At 39.3% G+C, this 20,389-nt stretch overlaps 6 protein-coding genes across 6 annotated transcripts; 2 read left to right on the top strand and 4 right to left on the bottom strand.

Annotated features, from left to right (window-relative positions):
• Nucleotides 1-645: 645 nt before the first annotated feature.
• On the bottom strand, nucleotides 646-3,939 carry Asprs (aspartyl-tRNA synthetase). Its single transcript, XM_076436823.1, has 12 exons — nucleotides 3,509-3,939; nucleotides 3,256-3,293; nucleotides 3,104-3,188; nucleotides 2,832-3,015; nucleotides 2,666-2,768; nucleotides 2,278-2,599; nucleotides 2,040-2,211; nucleotides 1,813-1,960; nucleotides 1,546-1,735; nucleotides 1,392-1,472; nucleotides 1,213-1,324; nucleotides 646-1,121 (listed from the first exon to the last, which is right to left on the bottom strand). The coding sequence occupies exons 2-12, from the start codon at nucleotides 3,291-3,293 to the stop codon at nucleotides 958-960; spliced, it is 1,599 nt and encodes a 532-aa protein (XP_076292938.1). The 5' UTR covers nucleotides 3,509-3,939; the 3' UTR covers nucleotides 646-957.
• A 135-nt stretch (nucleotides 3,940-4,074) lies between these two features.
• Nucleotides 4,075-6,212, bottom strand: Phb2 (prohibitin 2). Its single transcript, XM_076436840.1, has 6 exons — nucleotides 5,933-6,212; nucleotides 5,523-5,785; nucleotides 5,121-5,438; nucleotides 4,960-5,037; nucleotides 4,780-4,876; nucleotides 4,075-4,540 (listed from the first exon to the last, which is right to left on the bottom strand). Exons 1-6 carry the CDS (start codon nucleotides 6,060-6,062, stop codon nucleotides 4,347-4,349), a joined length of 1,080 nt encoding a protein of 359 aa, XP_076292955.1. The 5' UTR covers nucleotides 6,063-6,212; the 3' UTR covers nucleotides 4,075-4,346.
• A 73-nt stretch (nucleotides 6,213-6,285) lies between these two features.
• LOC143215084 (succinate dehydrogenase cytochrome b560 subunit, mitochondrial) lies at nucleotides 6,286-7,625 on the top strand. The gene is made up of 6 exons (XM_076436857.1): nucleotides 6,286-6,304; nucleotides 6,433-6,482; nucleotides 6,564-6,620; nucleotides 6,858-7,060; nucleotides 7,136-7,278; nucleotides 7,387-7,625. The coding sequence occupies exons 2-6, from the start codon at nucleotides 6,463-6,465 to the stop codon at nucleotides 7,489-7,491; spliced, it is 528 nt and encodes a 175-aa protein (XP_076292972.1). The 5' UTR covers nucleotides 6,286-6,304; nucleotides 6,433-6,462; the 3' UTR covers nucleotides 7,492-7,625.
• Nucleotides 6,332-9,357, bottom strand: Rfc38 (replication factor C subunit RfC38). The gene is made up of 5 exons (XM_076436841.1): nucleotides 9,062-9,357; nucleotides 8,789-8,926; nucleotides 8,555-8,720; nucleotides 8,171-8,489; nucleotides 6,332-8,105 (listed from the first exon to the last, which is right to left on the bottom strand). The coding sequence occupies exons 1-5, from the start codon at nucleotides 9,146-9,148 to the stop codon at nucleotides 7,748-7,750; spliced, it is 1,068 nt and encodes a 355-aa protein (XP_076292956.1). The 5' UTR covers nucleotides 9,149-9,357; the 3' UTR covers nucleotides 6,332-7,747.
• Nucleotides 9,358-10,310: 953 nt separating this feature from the next.
• On the bottom strand, nucleotides 10,311-13,691 carry Rassf8 (ras association domain-containing protein 8). Its single transcript, XM_076436822.1, has 10 exons — nucleotides 13,253-13,691; nucleotides 12,885-13,168; nucleotides 12,710-12,820; nucleotides 12,125-12,436; nucleotides 11,683-12,042; nucleotides 11,439-11,600; nucleotides 11,257-11,373; nucleotides 11,044-11,183; nucleotides 10,661-10,968; nucleotides 10,311-10,591 (listed from the first exon to the last, which is right to left on the bottom strand). Exons 2-10 carry the CDS (start codon nucleotides 12,954-12,956, stop codon nucleotides 10,491-10,493), a joined length of 1,683 nt encoding a protein of 560 aa, XP_076292937.1. The 5' UTR covers nucleotides 12,957-13,168; nucleotides 13,253-13,691; the 3' UTR covers nucleotides 10,311-10,490.
• Rempa (intraflagellar transport protein rempA) lies at nucleotides 13,541-20,301 on the top strand. Its single transcript, XM_076436789.1, has 6 exons — nucleotides 13,541-14,901; nucleotides 14,971-15,218; nucleotides 15,289-15,607; nucleotides 15,691-15,907; nucleotides 16,320-19,290; nucleotides 19,481-20,301. Exons 1-6 carry the CDS (start codon nucleotides 14,638-14,640, stop codon nucleotides 19,791-19,793), a joined length of 4,332 nt encoding a protein of 1,443 aa, XP_076292904.1. The 5' UTR covers nucleotides 13,541-14,637; the 3' UTR covers nucleotides 19,794-20,301.
• The last annotated feature ends 88 nt before the right edge of the window (nucleotides 20,302-20,389 follow it).

Genomic DNA, 20,389 nt, shown 5'->3' with positions numbered 1-20,389 from the left:
TTCTATTCGGAAATATTTTAAAACTCGTGTTCGATATGTACATTGATCTATTTACATATTCTTGTTTGACAATGGTTTGACATCGCATTTCTCATCAGTTTCTCTCGTAGCATGATGCAACAGCGACATCTATGCGAACATAATCCAGAACGCGGGCGCGGGCAATGGGCAACAGTTCAGGCTTCAGCCTGGTTCAGCTATATATAGTTTTGGTCGTGGTGTGCTCTCTTTCTAATTGACAAGTTGGTGGGGAGAGATTTGCCCAATGAAAGTGGGGAGTGCGTAGGAAGTGAGAGTTGTGACTGGCTCGCTGCGCCTCCACCAATCACCAATTATCGGTGTGCGAGTGAGATAGATATACAACCCGCCGCCATTGTGGGCTTCAACGCCCACAATGTCTATCACTCTATATACAACTATACAAGTCTATGATTTAGATGCCCCTGCGCAGTTTTTTTTACACCTCGTCGGTGCAAAAACCTCTGAATTTCAATCGGTATTTCCAAATTACTTCAAAATCATTTTTAGCATTAGAGAGAAATTGAAAAAAGAAAACGTGCAAGTTTTATCATTCGCTTTTGTAACAGATCAATTTATTAAAACATCCGTTGTATGCACGAAGATGCTGAATAATTTAAAAACATATTTAAAATATTTTATTTATTGTTCCTCCTCTACTGTAAAGTGATTAGCAATTATGCAGATTTACTAATCACTAGACTGCGGATGTTTATTTGAAAAAAGTGGAATAAAATACAGTGTTATTTCCAGTGGTGGTAGCCTTTGCGGATCTCAACAAAATCAAAATTTTACTAGGATTCTGTTGAATTTTACAGTCCACCCTTTTTTTAAAATTTTTAGAAGTCATAAATGCATAAAGATCCGCAGTCTACTAATCACTTTTGCACGAAACGTTTCGATGCATACAAAATTGTGGAAAAGTAAAAATCTGAAAAATTAGGGTGTCAGCCGTTTGGGATCACGAGGGAACATGGAGACTTTTCTGATGTTATCTAAACCGAGATATAACATCACAACACGCTCCATTCCGATACCACCGCCAGCATGAGGAGGACATCCGTATCTAAATGCGTCGATGTACGATTTGATTTTTTCCAAATCTGAAATATTAAAACAATAATGTGTGAATACAGTAGCCAGAAATATTGAACTCTACATATATAGGAAATATTAGAGCTAATCTAAACCTACCAATTCCGTGGTGCTTGGCGCGTTCCGTGAGAAGCTCAGGATCGTGAATACGTTGCGCACCAGAAATGATTTCCTCGCCACGCATAAACATATCGTAAGAGTTCGATGATTTCTGTAATGAATATTCAGCATATATGTTGAACAAATAATAATTTTTATAATGAAAATTATGCACTTACGGGATTATTTGGGTCCGGCATTGTGTAGAAAGGCCTCACTGCTAACGGGTATTTGTCCAACATATAGAAATCAGTGTCGTACTAAAAGCAAAATTAGAAGCATAGTGTTTAATTTACCAATACTTTCAGGTACGTTTTGTATGAAAAAACATACTTTTGCTTTAACAAGTTTGCCCAACAATTTCTCATCGGGTGTAGATAAGTCGTCTTCCTCGCCCAAAGTTACTCCAGCTTCCGCTAATAATTCAATCGCATCGCTAAATTCCAATTTCAGAGCCGGATCTAAGAATTTGAAAGGCTCCACGTTGTATTGTTGACGTACAGCCTCAATCTCGGCAGCGTAACTAAAATCATATTAGAGAATCATTGTAAAGAAAAGACCTGGTTTAGTCTTTTGCTATAATTAGTCATATTTACTAACTTATCGCGAAGACCTTTGAACATTTCTGTGAACATTTGTCCGATAGTCTCCATCACCTCGTGGTAATGATATTTAAATGCCATTTCTAAATCAAGACCGACGAATTCCGTTAAGTGTCTGTGCGTGTTGGAATCTTCGGCTCTGAAAACTGAGCAATTGTCGCATATATTAAACAATTATATTTGCAACGAATTATAGAGGATCGTTTGTTAGATTTCTGATTATACCTGCTCCTACAGTGAAAACTTTATCAAAGTCAGCAGCAATAGCCATTTGCTTGTAAAGCTGAGGAGATTGGGCTAGATAGGCATTTCCTTTAAAGTAAGACACTGTGAATACGTTTGCACCACCTTCGCTTGCAGCGGATATAATTTTTGGCGTATGGATTTCCACGAAACCCTACAGATCAAATATTAACTAATTAAATCATTATTATACTCAACCATCTTCAGGGATCGCGCTTACTTTACTTGTGAGGATATCTCTGAATAATTTACAAACTCCCGCTTCGACTCTGTATATGGCTTGATTGGCTGGAGTTCTTAAATCCAGAATTCTATTGTCCAGCCTAGTATCTTGATTCACTTTTATGTTAAGAGCGTTATCGTCTGTTTCTCCCATAGGCCTAGAAGCATCCTCGATTTGTAGAGGTAATTGTGGCTTCGCACTGCTTATCACAAATATCTTTTCGATGTGAACCTCCACGTCTTTTTGCGTGCAAGAGTCAATTTTGGAAGGCACGCATTTCACTACCGCCTCCGTATCCACAATGGATTCTTTGGTAATGCTATAAAACGATTTAATTAAATGCCAAACAAAGTTTAATCGTTCCGTTCGCTCTTCTACAACTTACTTTGATATAAACTTAATCATTTGTTTGCTAGTCTTTTCGTTGACCGCTGCTAGTCCCTGCACCGTATACGACTGTTGTCTCAAAACAATAAAGCACTGTTTACCTGCAGCAATACATTTTCGTGTTATTCATGTTAATATCATCGCTTTTAGTTTACGCAACTGACCTTTAGCACGACTAGTATGCAAACGCCCTCTTAACCATACAGTTTGATTTTCTAACGCCGGAGTCAAATTCTTGATATCGGTAAATTTTCTCTCCGTGTACTTCTCCTTACTCTGTATCAATCCTGTATCTCCATATTTTCCCACTGAAACATCTTCTTCCTGACTCAATTCTTGCTGCGCTTGCTGCATTCGTCATTCAAAAGTATATTTGTTTTTAGATGAAATTATTTATTTACTTTTTACTGTGTTCACATAGAAAAATCTAGCTTACATTTTGAGCTTTACGTTCAGCTTTCTTTGCTGCTTTCTCAGCTTCCTTCTGCTGCTTTTTAAGAGCCTTCTTTGAGATTTCATCTCTTTGAAAGAAAAATATCTTTAAAATAATTAATGGATCGGCACTCAAAGAAATATTATTTGTCTTACCCTTTTGCAGGTGATTCTGCTGGCTTATCCTCTCCCATCTATAAAAATGATGCAACGTGTCAACCTCGTAAATTAAGATTATTTATAACGATAACAAATAACGAGAATGTGTCAAACGTTTCAATTCTAATTTATTACGAACAATAATTTTGTACAAAACGCATATGGGAATGATGAAAGAAATAAGGTTAACCTAAATTCGTAACCTATTCATTTAAATAGAATCTTTATTATTTCGATAATAAATACACACCTTCGTCTATTTATCGAGAGAACTTAACACTCGCTAAAATTCAATACTTATTTGTAGCTTTTTGTCATAAAACGACGGTCGCACGGCAATTTCAAACTTTCCGGAATTATGCAGTGTGCAACCTCGAAATGACTCGAAATACGATCTGACAATTATCTCATCTTTTATCTTTTCGGCGCACCGGTGACCGGCTCCTGAATTCCTGATCGCTGTTTTTAACCAGCGGCGCCCATTCGACGTTCGATATTACGGCCAGAGAGTGTAAATATAATACGTCGGGGAATAAATAATAACCAATTAATTTTGTTAGAAGTTATTTACAGATATTTACGCAAGTTCCAGCTTCCAGCGACAATCAGAATTGATTGTGCCAGCTACTTTCTGGGCTCATTTCATACGGCTCCTGATGCACCCATCATCCAAATAAGATACTAAAATTTACAATTATTTTTCAACCAAAATCAAATTATACATAATTCAGCATTAACAAAAATGCCATGACAGTATCTCAGTACAAAAAATTGTTATAAATTCGCACTTGGAAACAATTATTATATCACAAGATAGAAAAATAAAATATATACCTTTATTTTGTACTGACATTCTTTATGATCTGAACAAATCACAAGTTAAATGTTATTTACGACTATACCGATAGCATGTGACACACATACGTATTCAGAAAATTATAGAAACTTTGTTACAGTATTATTTGTTACTATTAGTATATAACAGCACTTGAATATCTTACGATGGCAATAGGATTCGGATAAGGAACGAATTAAAAAAAAGACGAGCTCGCATCGCAAGATCTCTTCAGATCCTTAAGGTTTGCAGTTCAAGGAACTATCATTTTTGCTCCGTTATCTGCTGAATCCAATAAAGTCGAAATTTGTTCCTCCGTAGTTAAAGGCATGGTGTTACGCAACGGCATTTTATTGATTTTCACAGATGACTCGGGATCGGATTTTAAGGATTGCACCGCGGTTTGCGTGGCGTCATTCCAGCTTTTCCAGCCCACATCTTCGTGACCTGCAAGCATATGAACTCGAGATTTGCGAGCGAGCATCATCACAGTATAGGGCATGATAAGAGGGACAAAATACAGGTGCAATAATAGTTTGCATCCAAAACGTCTAATGAATCTTATTGACATTTTTTATCAGTATCTACATAAGTAACATGAAAAAATCACTGTACGCTGTACGTAACATCGTTCGTAATGGAAAAGTATAAGCATTAAAAAGTTTCACATTGCCTTTATTTCTTACTTCTCAATTTGTCCGATGAGTCGTCGAACGATGGGTCTTGAATGTTCAACATTAAATTAGTGCCGCTAAGATAAATGCGATTTTGGGAGGCAGCGATCTAAAAGAAAAATGACATGTATCGATCAGTTGTTTGACCGAAGCTTGTAATACTATAAAAATAGAATAATTTTGTATAATTACTGTGCGGGAAATAGCCTGCGCCGCCCGGAGTTTCCTCAATTTCAGATAACCAGGATTTTGGCTAACAGCTAGACCAAGGTGCACAGGAGTTAAGGATATTTCTTTATCGAAGATGGTAATTATGTTTTACTATAATAATTTGTATCGTCGTTAAAGGATATCATTTTAGCTGCTTCGGCTTCTCCCTCCGCCTGGACTATCTTCTGCTGTCTCTCTTGTTTCGCTCTTTCTACAACGAAAGCTGCTCTTTGCGCTTCCTGTTGGGCTACTTGTTTAGCTTCTACAGCAGCGGTGTACTCTTTGCCGAAGCTCAGCTCGGTGATAGATACATCGTCCAGTACGATATTAAAATCACGTGCACGGTCGGTTAATTCTTTTCTTACCAAGTTCGACACCTGTTGTCTCTGCGTAATCAGCTGGGACGCATTGAACTTGGCTACAACTGACTTTAACACTTCGTTACAAATGCTTGGCAGAACCTATAATACAATTGTATCCTTAGTCGAACCTTTATAATTCAGAAGAGAACGGTCACCCTGCATTACTATAAAATGTTTACCAACCTTCTCGTCGTAATCGAGACCCAAATTACGGTACATTATGGGCAATGTCAACGCATCGGGACGGGAAAGTACACGAAGAGAAATATTAACCATCTGCAGATCTTTGGATCCGGTGGGGGAAGAGATTTTCCTAGGTCTGCTTCTTATGTCGTAAATAATTGGATAATGGAACCATGGAATACGGAAATGAAGACCCTCGGTCATAATATCTTTTTGAATGCCTCCTACACGAGAAAATATAATTGCTCTGTGACCAGCCTCCACTGTAACGAAAAACGAATCTTTTTATCGGTTGCATCATTTGCAGAAATAAAAATATTTCATAAAAGACAAACTTTCGTATCATAACAATAACGACAACAGTTGCATTTAAGAGTGGTTAAAATGGTATTTAAAAATCATATATTAACCTGTATACATAGATTTCGAAACACCATAAATCGCCATGCCGGCCGTAGCGAGGACTTTAACTCCCAAAGAAACTCCATTTGGGTTTTTCGCGAATCGTGATGCGAAATCATTTAGTTTGTTTTGTGCCATTGTTAATCACAAAAACGTGTCGTTGCGCCAAGACAAAAATCGATGACTCTTATCACAGTATTCTTCCAGTGTGATGAAAATCAAAGTTCCAAACTCCAAAATGTTCCAATGCCGACGGTCTTCGGTTCAAAATGGCAGACAACGTGCAGAGTGCGGTGGAGAACTATCGATATTTCCGGCTATCGATATTTCTCCACAACTTGCAGCAAACTCCACAGCGAAGAACTAGGGTGACTTCACATGTAATTCGATTAGGCTCATTTTCATGAACGAATTCTAAATATATATATAAGTAACTTCTCCTGTCTTATCTTATTTTATAAGATTACTTGCTATCTGTAAATTGTGTTTATATTTATATGCCCCACAGATAAAAATACAGAACATTCACAAAAAAAACATGGCGCTCTCCTATACGAGGTAAGTAGTGAAATGTCTCTCGATTTTATGTTGTATTTCGATACAGTTAATAATGTTCACGGCGTAAATTAATATTTTCAGGTTGCTTTGCCGACGTGGCGTCGATTTCCGTAATTTCCGCAGCTTGTACACCTGCAGGTAACATTACATAATGTATAACCTTCTACTTACTTCGTTTCAGTGTCAATTCAGTTTCGGAACATTTAAATCGCGCGATACATGTTCCGAAATGATTTAATTGTAAATCGATACATGTTCATGAATTAAAGTCACCGAAATAATTCACATGATTGCTATCTCAATGATTTTCTCTAACGTCTTATGACATGTCTATGTATATGAAAATTGATAGCTATCGAAAAATAAATGATTTAGCCCAATGCTCAATGCTGCTCCCACTAAACCACTGTCTTCTGGATCTGCGGTTTGCGAATCTCACGATGAAAAGAATATGCGTCTCAAGCGTCCCATGTCGCCTCACTTGACCATCTACCAAATTCAATTGACAGCAGCCCTTTCGATAACGCATCGCACGACAGGCATGATACTGGCCAGTTACGCGATGCTACTTGGTTTGGGTAAGAACACAATTCCTTACCGAACGAGAATCGCAGCAAGAAAATGTAGTAATTCTGTTACACCTATGATTACAGGTACATTAGTCATTCCTGGAGGTATTCCATGCCTCATTGAGATGACTCAAGATTTAGGCTTGTCCTCGGCTTCTCTTTTTGTGCTGAAATATCTTCTAGCTCTTCCTGCTACGTACCACACGTTTAATGGATTCCGCCATTTGGTAAAATATCAGTTGCATACTCTTTGTATAGAAGCATTTTTTCAATTATTTTTCTATTTAGATTTATAGAGCATAAATTATATTAATTTTTCTTGTTCACATTCGCAGGCTTGGGACATGGGACAATTCCTCACCATCAAAGAAGTATACAGCACTGGTTACGCTGTAACTGGATTATCAGTGATCGCTGCTATTGCCCTTGCCGCGATGTAATCTTAATTAATGGTATGGCGAAATTGTGATACAATTTTCATTGTAAATTTACAGTATGAGTAGATCAATAAGTCTCGCGTCTTGTACTTGGCAAATTCTATTAAATTTAGAATAAAACGTTTCGTTAGACTGTATTATTAATTTGTAACACAGTTTAGAAAATGTATAATAATTTATTAAAAAACTTATTTATGTTCAAGTAGAGCTGTACTCTCGGTACATTCGAATCTATCAATAAATATATGTATATTGTATATCACAGAAAACCCTCTAGCGACGAGTCGATGAATTTCTTATAAATCGCCATGAACCGAGCGACGAATGCTTCTAAATGAAAAATTGCTTTCGATCCTCTGTGCATTTTATGCTCGTATTCCGCCGCAACTGTTGCGATTTCAATTTTCAATTGAAGATCGCAATTCTTGATGCATTCTTGTAGGAGTCCCTTGAATATCAAATCGGTTGGAATCGCGTGTGTTAATAGTTCGTATAATCTATTTCGTATTTCCAACAATTTCCTTGGACTCTGTTCGCTGACCATCATGTTCGCAGTGTTTCTAATATATATTTGCCAATCTGGTTCCGCTATCTTCTGATCCATAGTGAACGGGTATCTGAAAGCACGAGATTTAAACTGAAAACTTCAGCTCAAAATAATACTTACTTTTTCTTTACTTACTGTTCAACTTTACAAGCTTCCAGCATCAGTATAGCTCGTCTTAAATTCCTACCGCTAGCTTCAGCCAGCCTAGCAGCCAATTCATCCGGTAAAGTTAAACTTTCGCGTTTAGCAACTGAATGCAAAATACTTTTTATGTCTGATATCGATGGAGCTGGTACTCTAATTCCTAGACACCGAGATCTTATAGCCGGTAGAACTCTAGACGTTGAATTTGCACAAAGTATCAATCTGCATGTGGCAACGTATTTTTCCATTGTTCTTCTAAGCGCGTGTTGTGCATCTTTAGTGAGCTGATCCACATTTGTTAAAAGTACCACTTGAATAAAATGCGATTAAATTAGCTAGGTAAGAGTAGGTGGTAAAGAATTACAATAGATGTACCTTTGAAGTCTCTTTGTCCGCTTGAATCTATTTGGTGAGTTTGAGCAGTTGTTTTTACCAAATCCATAACAACTACTCTATCGTAGATACCCACATCGCTAGGATTCACTTCTATGTGGTAATTGCTGCTTATGGTTGTGATCTCCAATTTCTTTTTGGACGGCGTCTGAAAATAATAAAATTATCCAATAAAATCTCAAGTTAAAACAGTAAATAAATAGAGGGTTAATGTACTTCGAAATGCATGGTCTCCATTCTTAGTCTTTCGGATCCGCTTCCATATAATTCTTTTATAATACACATTATACGAGTTTTTTTTCCTGCACCTGGTGGTCCGTACACTAACAGATGTGGAAAATCGCCTTTTTGCACCTGTAATTGTGATGTTTAATTAATAACAACGATATAGTTCCGTTTGAAAATGATTCTGAATTTTGAATCTCACAATCAGTTGGATAACCTCTTTCTGTTTCTATACATGCGACATGCGCCGATAAATGAAATTACCATATTTTTTAAATATTCTGCTTGCTCCTTGTGGTAATCTAATTTTCCCAGCGTTGTTGGCCGATATTTATCCACCCAGAGACTCATTTTCGCCTAATTCTTGTTGAACTACAACTACGGTACGAACCGAACAATCTCCCGCTTCTTTCACGATTTCGCGAATACAATAACGTAAATAAATATTATTTACTTAGTTCATGTCACGTTATAATATCACGCTATACTACTTATATGTTCAACATTTACATTATCTAAATAGAATCGAATGTTGTTTGCTCAATTATTTACGCGTGCAGTAATTATTTAAGGAATATTAATAGTATTCTCCCTACTCAACGGATGTAAACCAATGTAAATAAACACAACTTCAAAAGCGCGCGAAAAATATTAGATCATTATACATATAGCGCTCAATGAGTTCAACGAATGAGATGCGTATTTAGTTTTATTCGATCTTGACTTTTATTTGTATATTCAATTATACAATTAGTGCTTGCTTTTGCAACAAAAGCTAACACACTTTGGTAGATACAATAAATCATTGTACGAAACATATTAGCATTATCCATAACGAAAATTAGTACGCACTAGAAAGTATATAATATAAATTCTATGTATAAAATGGAATTATACACGAAATAATCTGAATGATTAGATTTTCAAAATTAACGCTAATGATAATGGCAGTGTGTGAATACGTTTCTAGAAATGCATGCTGATAATGAATGAATGAATGATGACGATTGCTACAGAAATCTATTACATAAGATGAAGGAAAGGTGTTCTCGCTTTAATCAATGGACTTAATTGGATAAATCGCGTATAGAGCTTGATCTCGGAATGATAGTTAAGAAGACAGCTTCTTATCTATATAAAAAATACGTGTAACGCAAACTAGAATGTTTCGATAATGTCTCTCATTGTCAGACTTGGTTATCACATACTTTCAACGATATGTACAAGACACATATAGTAAATTTACTACATTTGTATTTCAACTATATAGTGCACCAGTAAGTAAATGCTTTCAATTCACATAATTATTTTGATTATAGAAAATATATAGAATATTATCTTGTGACAGTGTTTTGCAGTTTGTAACAAAGCGATGAATGACATTCTTATAGAATCGTACAATTCGCAACAATTTTTCAACACTTTGGATAAATGTATTGTCCGATATACCTATAGTCCTTCATTATACGCGAATAATATTTTAAATGATTATTAGTTAATCCTTACAGCTAGGTTTGTGGAAAATTATATGGCCAGTGGATGAAACGAACAGCAATAAATTCCGTTCATATACAATACAGAAAGAAAATACAGTTTCTTTGTGTTCAACGTTCTCAATGAACGCAATGATGAAACGTTTTAAGAACGAAAGTTATTATGTTTGACTTATTAAAATAGTTGACTTAATGTACACTTATACCCAGACACCGTGCGGATTTTTGCTAGTGGGTACTGCAGTCTCTAATTGTCTTGGGGAACCTATCATTTTTCGTGTACTGCCTGGTTTATGAGCACCTAAAGTATTTATTGGACCACATTAGTAGAGCAATTCAATTTGTTATCGAGTCACTCAAATTCAAATACCTTCTAACAGCGACTTGACTTGTTCATCCTGACAAGCGACAGCCAGACTTTGTAAATTGGCTTCTTTCATATCTGCCACCAACCGTTCTACTTGCAACTTCTTTTCAACAATGGCAGACTCTAGGCTGACTACTTCCAGTTTTAATGACTCTGCACACTGCGAAGCTAACTCTGCAGAGCGTTTGGCTTGTTCCACCTCGTTCTGAAGGTGCTCTACCTCGGTAATGATCTTACGCTCCATTATTTGTCTTTCGTCTGTTTCACGACTTATATTGTGCTGCTCTATGGCGAGTTCTTCCATGACTAATCTGTAACATGGAAAAAAGAAATTAATACTGTATCATACACCTTGCGAATCAGAAGAATAACATCTCGGTTTTCACCTGATTTTATTTTTACATTGAAGCAACTCTGTTTCGCAGTTCGCAAGTTTTGATCTTAACAGCGTAATCTCTGACTTGAGCGTTTTTTCTTGTTGTCTGACTATTTCGCTTTCCTCCTCTACGTGCGCCAGTTCTTTCAACTAAAATACAGACGAGTCACGGTACATCGAATAATATTAGCAAAACCTACCTCGATGCGTTTAGAAAACACACCTGCTCCTCAATCAGACGACCGGTAGATTCCATACGGTTTACTTCCTGGGAAATGTAATCCATTTGATGTATTTGCTCCCTATTCTTAGTTTCCCAATACAATATTTCAGCATCGAACTGGAAACAATTCATTTCGTAAATCGTTAATTTCATTTACCAACGGAAATAGCTTTCTCTCATACTTTCGTAAGGTCCGCTTGCTGCGCGTTTATAGTGTCACGTTGCTTATTGACTAGTCTAATAAGTTCAACGTATCGTTGAGTGTAAGCAACGGTGACCATGTTTTGAGATTGACCAGATAATTGATTCGCAGACTGAGTCTGTCCTTTCGTATCCTGGAATTCCTGAACACACGAAATCGTTTAAGAGTCTCGATATAGCATGAACGAATAATAACAATCTTAAAAAGAATCGTTTCTGTAGAACCTGTATGAGACTTCTTTTCAGCTTCACGGAATTACTAGAAGATGGTTGATCCTCCTTATGAACATGAGGACTTCCACTATTTGTACTAGATTGGAATTGCGATCTTCCAGGACTGTTCAAGTTAGGCGGCGGAGGATCTCTGTACGGTGGCAGAGTTCTTAACGGCGGAGAACCTGGTCCCGGAGGATCCCTGTACGGAGGAACTTCCCGTACTTTCTTTTGCGATACATGGGTATTGCTCTCGCTACTGCTAGCACGAGTAGGAGACTGTGCCGGCTTTTGTATATTTTTCCTTATGTTCAATTCCTTATTTTTTAAATGAGGCGTGGGCTGAACTATGGCAACGTTTTCCATCTGAATCTGTGTTACAATAAAATACGGACATTAAAAGAATACTGTTTCAACTTTACAAGATGTTCGATGCGATATATAAATGAACTACTTCTGTATTATTTTCCATCATATTTCCATGCAACCCTCCAAACGTTAATGACTTTCTGGTATCACGATTTCTGTCGAGGCATCCTTGGAAATCATCGAACTCGGAGTTTAAAGTTGTCGTGGTGTTCTTAGTATCATCCTGTCCGCTAGGGGATATCGCAGAGTGCTCCGAAGTGGAGCTGACCACGCCATTCGACCGTGGACCATGATTCAAGCGTGTGCCTAACGAACTCAGTGCCTTATTACTATCCGGTGCGGAGCGTCTTAATATTAACTGCACTTCTGACGAGTACTCTCCCCATTTCATCAAAATCTAGTAAGAAAAAATGATTACAGCAACTTTATTCTACAATCTATTCACATTGTTAACCCTTTGCCTTACAATATTATGTCTGAGATGATTCTATTTTGGTTTTGCTAATGTATAGCTATTAGAGAACATATAGACACACAATTGATATAAGTTTTCTCCTTTTTTAGGAAATTACGATCTACAAAAAAGTTTTAATCACTGAAAGCATAAAAAAAATAGTAGGGCAAGGGGTTAACGCTATATATACCAATGCTATTAACGTTGTATCAATACCTTCAAAGGGTTTTCGTACGGAGCTAGCAGGCGCTCGTTAGTACGCCATCTCTCTACCAAAGTGAATCTACCTGTTTGTCCCGTGGCGTGAGCAAGAGCGTATACTACATCCTGTAAGTTAATTTTAGATTGTATAGGATTTGCAGTGACTGGAAAATATTTAAATGGTACCAACCTGACATGTAGTGGTTTCTGTAACACCGCAGACAATACGCTGTATACCTTCTACCCATACTTTCAGCTCCATAACGTCACCAATTGATAATCCTTAGCATCGCTAAATCGTGATACTAAAGGATAGTGAACCATTCATTGGATGATACCGTTCGCAGGAAAGATTGTTGCGCGAGGAAGGAAGGTTTGACGCGCGTCTCCTCAATGATCGTTTTTGGATAGGTCGACGGTACTTTTGAAAGCTTCGCTAATGATATATGACAAAATCCACCGTTTCCTTTTAACCTGTAACGTGTAATTATCAAAATGACAGATTTACGTCCATGATAACGTAGAAGACAGGCGAATGCTTTTCTCTATATGTATAACCATATATAACTCTCTGTGATAGCAGCGTTACGTTGCTTTGCCAATGCGTCATGCTCTTCTAATTACAGAGACATTGCGCGCGTGCAACCACTGCACTCTTCTTGCACACCCTCTCGCTCAGGCTTTTTATAAATACGAAAACTGTTTATCCCGATCTTAATAATAACAGAGGGTATACCAGGGTATATACTCTCTGATAATAATATGGGATTAAAACAGACTCGGTCGATAATTCGAAGTAGTCGACAGTGAGAATACGTATGCTGTTTCGCACTCTATTCAAATCGTACAATTGCTGCCCGAAAAAACGAGAGTTCTCTCTTGTGCCTTAATATATACTTGATATGCAATGGTAAAACATGTATGGCTCTTTTTACGGTACAAATTTTAAATCCGATGAAGCAAAATTCTACCACAGACGAGACACTATTAAAGACTGCCAACTGCCAGCTCAGTGCTATTCAGCGACTGTCGGCGACATAGGCAAGTGGGCACAGGTTGACACAGGTGGACGCGGGGATAACGTGGAATTAACAGTGATCTGAAATACCAACATCGCTAAAAAGTAGAAAAAAAAAAAAAAGACTGTACGGCCTCTGCATCTGAAAAAAAACGGCGCAGGCGCATCTAAAAAAAAACTGCGTAGGCGCATCTAAAAAAAACTGCGTAGACGCATCTAAAAAAAAACTGCGTAGGCGCATCTAAAAAAAAACTGCGTAGGCGCATCTAAAGAAAAACTGCGCAGGCGCAGTTTGTGGATATGTGTGAGAACAATTTAAAATTCACTCCCCACTTTCATTGGTCAATTAGAAAGAGAGCGCCTTACGACCACAACAGGCTCTTTCTCTTTTACTCTTTATACCCCCGCCGCCATGGCAGGCTTCAACGCTTCGTACAGGCGCCATCGAAGGCCTCTCTCAGCCCTCTAGCGGATGTGTTTTCCTCCGCATTGCTATGGCAACGTTTATGTAAACTATAGTTTTATAAGCTGTAAAATGTCAAATGCAGTTGTATTTTTTAATTGTACCAGAGAGGAAATTTTCTCTCTGATAATTCGTAATGGAATTAATTACTGGTTTTGTTCGATACATAATTAATCTAGAATCTGAATAGTTCAAGTGTTTCAACTTGGAGGAAAATGTAATCATTAGATTGCGGATCTTCATGCAAAATAAAAAATGTTTGTATTAATTGCAAGACACAGGAGCCAAATACAAATTTCATTCTTCTTTTGATTACCTTGTTAAGGTGAAATTAATACTCTGGTGGCCCTAAATCTTTTTAATACCTCCACTATTTTAATAATAGCATCAAATCCACAGTCTAGTAATCATTTTGCACGACAGTTTGCATAGAACCGCTAAGAGCGAACTGTTTAGAAAGCCATGTCATTGTATTTCGATACTCGGGTGCAAAACCCTGAGACAGCCTCGATAAGCACTCACGCGCTTTGGCATCCCAATGATCCTATATTGGCTGTCGCTGCATACTCTCAAGATAGAGGTGGCTTCGTAACGCTTTACGACGGTCAGGGTGAACCTGTTCAGGACATTGAGTCGCCGAGACATTCTGTAGCTCAGGTGACTGCGCTGGGATGGCATCCTGAGAGAAGATGGCTTGCGGCAGGATGGGAAAGCGGAGAGCTGAGGGTGAATAATTGATCAATCACAGTGGAATAATCCTATACAATCGATTAAAAGATGTATTTGCTTGATTAGGTATGGCCTGGTGATACCGGTAGCATAGAATTCAATGTAATAGTTACTCCGCACCGAGACCCTATTAATATTTTACAATGGAGTCAACACGGCGGAAGATTAGTATCTGCGGACACAGCTGGATCTATAGTTGGTTGGAAAATAGATTCCAGGGGCCAATTATTAATGATGTTCCACCATGAGCTAAAAGACACCTTCGCGCAAATAGTTTTTAAAACTGTTCCAGTGAAACCTGCGATCGATATAAGGTCTGCATTAGGTACTCTGCTTTCGGATAGAAATATACGTGCAGAATCAAAGAATATAAATGTTTTTCAGTGGTTTAGCTAAAGCAGCAGTCGCCGGGGATGAGAGAGCTTTAGACATGTTCAGTTCTTGGCGCCCTAGAACAGCTGCACCGACAACAATTACGTCTCAACGGGACAATCATGCGTTTTACATTGGCACCACAAGCGGCGTAATATACTTTGTGGATAATCAAGGACAGTGTACAGAGGTTCTTAGTACAAGCGGTGCGACATTGCAATTTCTTTTGCATCATCAGACCAGGGATTCTATCGTGATTATGACGGAAGGGTTGAACATTGGGCATTTTCAGGCAGATCCTATCACCGGACGGTTTACCGAGTTAACAAGCGTGAGCCGACTATTCTTTTCCGCATGTTCAATTCAATGGAATTTTATGTACTTATATGTGTAACACGTTTGTTTCTTTTCCAGGTGAAACTTAGCAGTAGGTGCGACATATCAAGGGTGAGTCCATCGTTATGTTGGGTCAACGGAAACACTGTAGCGATTCTCGCAGGAGATTTAGACATTCGTTGCTGGGACCTGCATAATGGCGATACCTACGTAATGAGTCCGCCGGATTCACCTTCGGGAAACATTGCTACTCCCCAAGAAATCTGCACAAGCATAGCTTTCTGTAAAGCAAACGGTACAGTCAATATTTCTACTTGCGGTATAAAGTAGGGGTGTTACTTTACTTTGAAGGTCAAAGATTTTGAAGCTTCGATTTCTGAAAGTTCGAAGGTGATGAAAATCGAAGTTTCGAGGCTTTTTTGAAATTTCGCTGTTATGTTATATTTGATACAATTACAGTGATTGGACACTCCTACATATCGAAAAAAATACGCCACCACAGCTGAAAGAATGAAGTCGGGAATTTTAAAGAAATACCCGAATATTTTGACACATAATGTTTAAATCGGTAGAACTTTATACGATTCGAAGATTTGGAAACTTTGTATATACTTCGAAGTTCCCTTTGTTCCTTCGAATCTTCGGAAAAGTAACAGCCCTAGTATAAAGCGAGTATGCATCGACTAATAGTACTATCAATATTTCAGGTACTTTTGCAGCTGGAACAAATTTGGGAACAATTTATTTATGGAAACGTAAGGCGGATACGGACGGCGATGAATCGACTTGGATACATGTTCCAGAAACTTGTACCATACATGGTACGGTGAAGCAACTGGCATGGGGTGCAGCTTTCTTGAGAAGTCCGCTATTAGCGGTGAATTGTATCACTAACGTATTCATACTGCACCAGCAACCGATGTGTGCCGCTTACAACGACGGTGTTTGTGCGAGCCAGCTCAGTCCCACTCAGATCTTAATCGAAATCGAAGAGCTCTCTCACACTATGAAAACAGATATTCAAATGCAGCTCGTCGCTATTAACAAAGAGTACATCGCAGTGTCCTCCGGCAGACAGATATCTGTTTATAGAATCCACAAAGGAAACTCTTTGAACACCTCGTGGATTACAAACTTTAGTTGCGAGACGGAGAAGCTTCTGATCTGCGATCACACTTTGATAATACTGACTCCCGTGGTTATACAGCTGCGGTCGATGGAGGGTACAGTGATTCAAACGTTACCGACATTGCCGGAAGAGGGTGAGCCGATTACTATGGATCTGACGGGACAGTATCTAACAGTAGCGTCCTTGAACGGGATACTAAAGATCTGGGATTTAAGCAAGAGGGAGGCCAAGCTGCACACCAGAGCAATGGCTTGCTACGAAGCGATCGACGACTTTGCGGAGATCATCGAGGCCAGGTGCAACGCAGACTGTCGCTGCGTGTCCATCACGGTTGCTATGGCAAATCTGATGCCCAGTTCCATTTTATACGTATGGGACATTGAGAGCGATCAGATACACGAGTTTGATTTCGCAGAATCCCACGACATCGACGAAGACGACGCTGCTCTAGCTGTAAAGTGCAGAGGAAGATTAGTCACTGCTCATTGCTGGGACGTGGAAGACCCTAGGCTTTTAGTGTGTCGTGCTCAAAGGCTAGAGACACGAGACTCGAAGCACTTGAAGCAGAACAATGAAAACGAGTTCGATATCACGAAAGCTACCGTGGTGTTGGTGTCGATGTTCGCCACGTCTGATCACGGCATTGTGGTGCAACACATTAAACCGATAAAAGACGACAACTGCAGAGTTCTGGGTGTAGAAACACCGCACATAATTATTCTAAATTCCGAGACGACCGCGGCGGACAGACCTAGCAAAGTCCATAAACTCCGCATGAGAGATTTCGAAGAGTTGAGCTTGTGCGACTCGATCACGAAGAAGGCTGTTCTAGACTTCAGCTTTTACATCAGCATCGCAAATATGGATGACGCTTTCAAGGCGATCAAATCGATCAAAAACGAGGGTATCTGGAAGAGTTTGGCAAGAATGTGCGTCAAGACGAAGCAGTTGAACATGGCTCTTCTGTGTCTCGGTCATATGAAGCAGGCTAGAGCTGCGAGGGCCCTCAGGGAAGCTATGCAGGACGATAGCTTGAATCTGGAAGCCAAGGTTGGCGTGTTAGCTGTGGAATTAGGATTGTACAATGACGCGGAACACCTCTTCCGCGAGGCCAAGAGACTGGACCTCTTGTGCAAGCTGTTGGAAGCTCGTGGTAAGTTCAAAGAGGCTATAGAGCTCTCGAGCAACGAGAACAAAATCTGCGAGAAAACGAGTTACTATAATTACGCGAAAACTCTCGAGCAGGAAAGGAAAATCTCCGAGGCGATCGAAATGTATAGCAAAGCGGATTGCCATAGATTCGAGGTGCCGAGGATGTTGCTGGTCAGACCAAGGGAACTTTTGTCGTATCTGAACAATTCCGACGACCCTGAAATAAAAAACTGGCACGCGCAGTACATCGAATCAACAGGTGACATGGAAGGCGCTCTGCGGTTGTACGAACAGGCAAAAAGCACTCTAGCGATGACAAGATTACTTTGTTATTTCGGCAGGGAGGACGAAGTCAGCGAATTGGTGTCGCGAACTAATCACGCCGCGTCCGCGTATCACCTAGCGGCACACTACGAGTCGAACAACAATGTGGCACAAGCCATTCACTTTTATACGATCGCTAAAGCGTACACAAACGCTATTCGCCTGTGCAAGGAGCATGACATGTACGAAGAATTATGGCCGCTGGCTGTGCTGGCGCCACGGCAGTCGCAGATAGACGTTGCCAAATACTACGAAGAGAATGACCAACCGGACAAAGCGGTTTTATTGTACCATAAAGCTGGATTATTACATAAGGCTCTCGATATCGCGTTTAAGACAAGACAATACAGTGCTCTGCAGCTCATCATCATGGACGTTAACGCGGACTCTGATCCCGCGTTGATAGTCAAATGCGCTGAATATTTTGTAGAAAACGATCAGATCGAGAAAGCGGTGGATCTGCTTGCCACAGGAAGAAAGTACATCGAAGCTTTGGAATTGATGCAACAACATAACATATTGTTGAGCGAAGACTTGGCGGAGAAGATGACGTTGGACAAGGTCGATAATGATCCAGATCAAGAGAAGATTCGTATCTCTATATTGGAAAGAATAGGCGAGACCGCTTTCGAGCAGGGCAATTATCATTTAGCTACCAAGAAATTCACTCAAGCTGGTAATAAACTGAGAGCCATGAAGGCGTTGCTCAAGTCTGGCGACACCGAGAAGATTTGCTTCTTCGCGCAGGTTTCCAGGCAGAGGGAGATCTACATCATGGCTGGCAATTATCTTCAATCGCTGGACTGGCAGAACCAACCGGAAGTCTTGAAAAATATTATCAACTTCTATTCCAAGGGAAAAGCGATGGATCTGCTGGCAAACTTCTATGTAGCTTGCGCTCAAGTTGAGATCGATGAATTCCAGAATTATGAGAAGGCCTTGGACGCGCTGAGTCAGGCCAGCAGGTGCCTTGCTAAAGTTGCCACGCCGAGGGACCCGAATATTCACGAGAGAGCTATTGACCTGGTCAACACTAGAATAGCCACGATCAGACGTTACCTGGACATCAAAAAGTTAGTACAATGTTAATCGTGATTATCGAACAGTGATCCCAAAAATTAGGGGTTCTCGCGTCCCAGTTTGTGTCCCTCGAATTTTTTTCGAAAAACTGAGAGACTCAAAAGGGGCGAATTTTCGGATCGCTCTTTCCGTAAACCCTTTTCCAGCTTCTTCAATTCTATGTACTTAACGATGATGTTACAGGATGTTAGATAGGGGTGATACGGCCACGGCGATGCAACAGGTGCGCCACTTGCTCGATTCTCAAGGCTCCGATCTGGAACAGTCTGTACGACGTGGAGATTTATTCGCCACTATCACTCAGCACTATATAAACATCGGTGACACTGACAAAGCACGTGCCACCGTGGAGGAATTAAAGCTTTTAGTACCTGGAATTAACTTGAACTATTATTACAACGTTAGCACGCTGGAGGCGCTCGGTTACAAAATGAAGATTCATAGGCAAGAGAGCTCCGACAGGGAGGACGACATTGAGGAACTCTTAGGAGAATAAATTGATGCTTAAATACCAATCCGTCCAGAATTCAGATAGACGCTAGTTATTTGTCGAAAATAATTTATACGATATCGTAGCTTAATACGTTCGCTGTCGATGTTTGTTTCGTTGTTAAAATCTTTCACGATATATAAATGTGCACCTCCTTTATGAAATATTCACAAACGTATAAAATAGTATAGAATTAATTCGACTACCTCCGAGTAAATTAAAATAGATCGTGAATGTCGCATATCTCTAACGGTGGTATAGCGAACGTGTTAAGTATCATTTGTGTGACGTGTGAAGAATATATAAATCTCTGCTGAACACTTAGAAAAAACCATCATTTAACATTTATTAATCAGATTTTATACAAGAACAACCTTACTCCTTGATATTTAATTGTAAGTCCTACGAAAGATAAGAGTTAGGACAGTCGTTCACAGCTGTAATTTCAACTGTCGGGACACTTATTAGACACAATAAATAAAACAGATATCGATGGAAAAGAATGAACTAAACATAAGACAGTGAGTATAATCATTGAATAAAAATGGTAAGGGAACGAATTAGACGAAGAGCGATCCCCGTGTCTGCTCTTTTGTTTTCAA

This window comes from Lasioglossum baleicum, chromosome 13, assembly GCF_051020765.1.
Source record: "Lasioglossum baleicum chromosome 13, iyLasBale1, whole genome shotgun sequence".
Classification (NCBI taxonomy): Eukaryota; Metazoa; Arthropoda; class Insecta; order Hymenoptera; family Halictidae; genus Lasioglossum; species Lasioglossum baleicum.
Note: the sequence above shows the minus strand (reverse complement) of the source record. Positions and strands in the feature narration are given on the sequence as shown.

Coding starts and splice junctions, on each gene's coding strand:
- Rassf8 (XM_076436822.1), bottom strand. CDS start 12,956: ATGGAGCTGAAAGTATGGGTAGAAGGTATACAGCGTATTGTCTGCGGT. Junction 11,374..11,438: donor AGCAAGCGGACCTTACGAAA/GTATGAGAGAAA, acceptor AATTGTTTCCAG/TTCGATGCTGAAATATTGTA. Junction 10,592..10,660: donor AGTCAAGTCGCTGTTAGAAG/GTATTTGAATTT, acceptor TAAATACTTTAG/GTGCTCATAAACCAGGCAGT.
- Phb2 (XM_076436840.1), bottom strand. CDS start 6,062: ATGGCACAAAACAAACTAAATGATTTCGCATCACGATTCGCGAAAAAC. Junction 5,786..5,932: donor TTCGAAATCTATGTATACAG/GTTAATATATGA, acceptor TTTTCGTTACAG/TGGAGGCTGGTCACAGAGCA. Junction 5,038..5,120: donor AAGCCGAAGCAGCTAAAATG/ATATCCTTTAAC, acceptor ACTCCTGTGCAC/CTTGGTCTAGCTGTTAGCCA.
- Rfc38 (XM_076436841.1), bottom strand. CDS start 9,148: ATGAGTCTCTGGGTGGATAAATATCGGCCAACAACGCTGGGAAAATTA. Junction 8,721..8,788: donor TGGAGACCATGCATTTCGAA/GTACATTAACCC, acceptor TATTATTTTCAG/ACGCCGTCCAAAAAGAAATT. Junction 8,490..8,554: donor CGGACAAAGAGACTTCAAAG/GTACATCTATTG, acceptor ATTTTATTCAAG/TGGTACTTTTAACAAATGTG.
- LOC143215084 (XM_076436857.1), top strand. CDS start 6,463: ATGGCGCTCTCCTATACGAG. Junction 6,621..6,857: donor CGCAGCTTGTACACCTGCAG/GTAACATTACAT, acceptor TAAATGATTTAG/CCCAATGCTCAATGCTGCTC. Junction 7,279..7,386: donor TTAATGGATTCCGCCATTTG/GTAAAATATCAG, acceptor TCACATTCGCAG/GCTTGGGACATGGGACAATT.
- Rempa (XM_076436789.1), top strand. CDS start 14,638: ATGTCATTGTATTTCGATACTCGGGTGCAAAACCCTGAGACAGCCTCG. Junction 14,902..14,970: donor GGGAAAGCGGAGAGCTGAGG/GTGAATAATTGA, acceptor TTGCTTGATTAG/GTATGGCCTGGTGATACCGG. Junction 15,219..15,288: donor AAACCTGCGATCGATATAAG/GTCTGCATTAGG, acceptor AATGTTTTTCAG/TGGTTTAGCTAAAGCAGCAG.
- Asprs (XM_076436823.1), bottom strand. CDS start 3,293: ATGGGAGAGGATAAGCCAGCAGAATCACCTGCAAAAGG. Junction 1,736..1,812: donor TTCAAAGGTCTTCGCGATAA/GTTAGTAAATAT, acceptor ATATGATTTTAG/TTACGCTGCCGAGATTGAGG. Junction 1,122..1,212: donor CGCCAAGCACCACGGAATTG/GTAGGTTTAGAT, acceptor TTAATATTTCAG/ATTTGGAAAAAATCAAATCG.